The 1,729-nt window shown below is 49.4% G+C and overlaps 1 protein-coding gene across 1 annotated transcript in view; it reads left to right on the top strand.

Annotated features, from left to right (window-relative positions):
• Positions 1-1,729, top strand: part of LOC108750047 — a 15,205-nt gene that overhangs the window by 3,849 nt on the left and 9,627 nt on the right. Inside the window, exon 3 of the mRNA XM_018489246.1 lies at positions 6-1,714. Within this exon, the coding sequence (XP_018344748.1) occupies positions 6-1,714 (1,709 nt within the window). The remainder of the gene's footprint in view (positions 1-5; positions 1,715-1,729) is intronic.

Here is a 1,729-nt window from a genome sequence, read left to right as displayed (position 1 = left end):
AACAGAATGCAAACGTCTACGACTATGCACACTCCCTCTCATTCACGGTATCAACAGACGTATCACAAGATAGCGATACAGAGATTCTCGATGGAGAATCATCTGAGGGATTTGGCAAAGATACCCGGGTACCAGTCGCATCCCAAGTATAAGGAATGTGTTCATAAATATAGAGAAATATTGAAATTACAGCAGTCTCATGTCACATATCAGGGACAAAGTATGCAGCAGACTCCATGCGTCACCACCACCACGTCGACAGTTAATACCTCTGCTATCCCGCCTATAAACTTGCAGTTCGATCAGAATGGCGTTTTAATCAATTCTAATTACATGCCCGAAGCTTTCCCTAGAGTACAGCAAGCGGTGAATTCTCAGGCGCCGGTGGATAACCCGGTGGACAAGCAGAGTAAGCAAGACGGCATCCCCGAAATGGCGAATCGCAACGTCAAGAAGCCGGAACAATTGGTGTCGCAACAACACGACGGTCATGCGATCGCGTTGTGCGTGGAAAGCATGCAGAAGCAAGATCAATACCCGGCGCAAAAGAGCCTCGAGCAGAATCAATTCGAAATTCAAAAAACCGGAAGCGAGAGCTTCAACAATTTGACTGGAAACGCGAATGTTGCGGTTATACAACAGAAAATATCCAAAGAGTTCGCCGACAAGCCGGAGCTTGACGTACGACAGTTTCTCGCCAACTGGGACGAATCGGAGGATGAGGATGGCGCGAGTACCAATTTGCCGAGCGCCGTTCTGAGCGACTCGACACCAGTGGTAGTTGTGGGTTACGAGAATCTCTCGGCAAAGACGTTGGAGGGTCTAGAGGTCTCCAAACCGGAAGAGATCACTCCGAGTGTTATAACGTTTGAGAATCAGGAGAAGAGCGACATCGGTGTGGTACCAGCGCAGGACTGTCTGACAATATCGTACTCATCCGCGGAGAACGTTGAGATCGCGAAGGATCCAACGTGTAAGGACATCACGAAGGAAACTATTGTACGATCGGGAAGCCACATTATACAGTGCATAAGCAACGGGCCGGACGAGGTACCAACGATACACATAGTCGATAATTTAGAGATAGGTAGCATTTTACAGGTCACAAACGGTCAAGTTACCGAGACTTTGCAGAGGCAAGACGCAGTGTCATTCTTCCAAGAAGGAACAGAAGTCGCGGCAGCCGCGATAACTCTCGAGGCCGCCGACAAGTTCAAAAAGACCGACAGCAAGACAACTGAGTCGGCTACGACCGAGTTCAATGCTGACCTTGGAAATCTGAACAAGGAGCAATACGTCGTTGAAGGTCCCTCTCCGCCTAAAGCGGTGGAGAGCACGTCGCAAACGTCGCGAGTAAGTGACCGGACGATCACCGCCCTGCCTACATCCGCGAAGGATTCCGCCCGAGACACGAATTTGAGGAAACAGAACAGTTTCGCGAGCGAGGAATCTCATAATCCGGACGATATAAGTTTGCCAGACTTGCCCACGTCAGAGTGTACTCCGATCTCTACCACGTTGAACACGCCGATCCACTCTGATAATGAGGAGACGTCGGAGCGCGTCGAGGATCTCACGATATCGACAAATCCAATCGAAATTATACAGAACAGTCCCATGATTAGTTTCACTCAGTCGCCGACGAAAAGAGAGCCCTACGATCATCTGAACAGCGAGGAAACTGTCAGGAATAAACCGGCTGATTCATTAGAAGGTGAATACCAGACGG

The sequence above is a fragment of the Trachymyrmex septentrionalis genome, unplaced genomic scaffold, assembly GCF_001594115.1.
Source record: "Trachymyrmex septentrionalis isolate Tsep2-gDNA-1 unplaced genomic scaffold, Tsep1.0 scaffold32, whole genome shotgun sequence".
Classification (NCBI taxonomy): Eukaryota; Metazoa; Arthropoda; class Insecta; order Hymenoptera; family Formicidae; genus Trachymyrmex; species Trachymyrmex septentrionalis.
The sequence above is the reverse complement of the archived record's forward strand: the minus strand, read 5'-3'. Positions and strand labels throughout refer to the sequence as shown.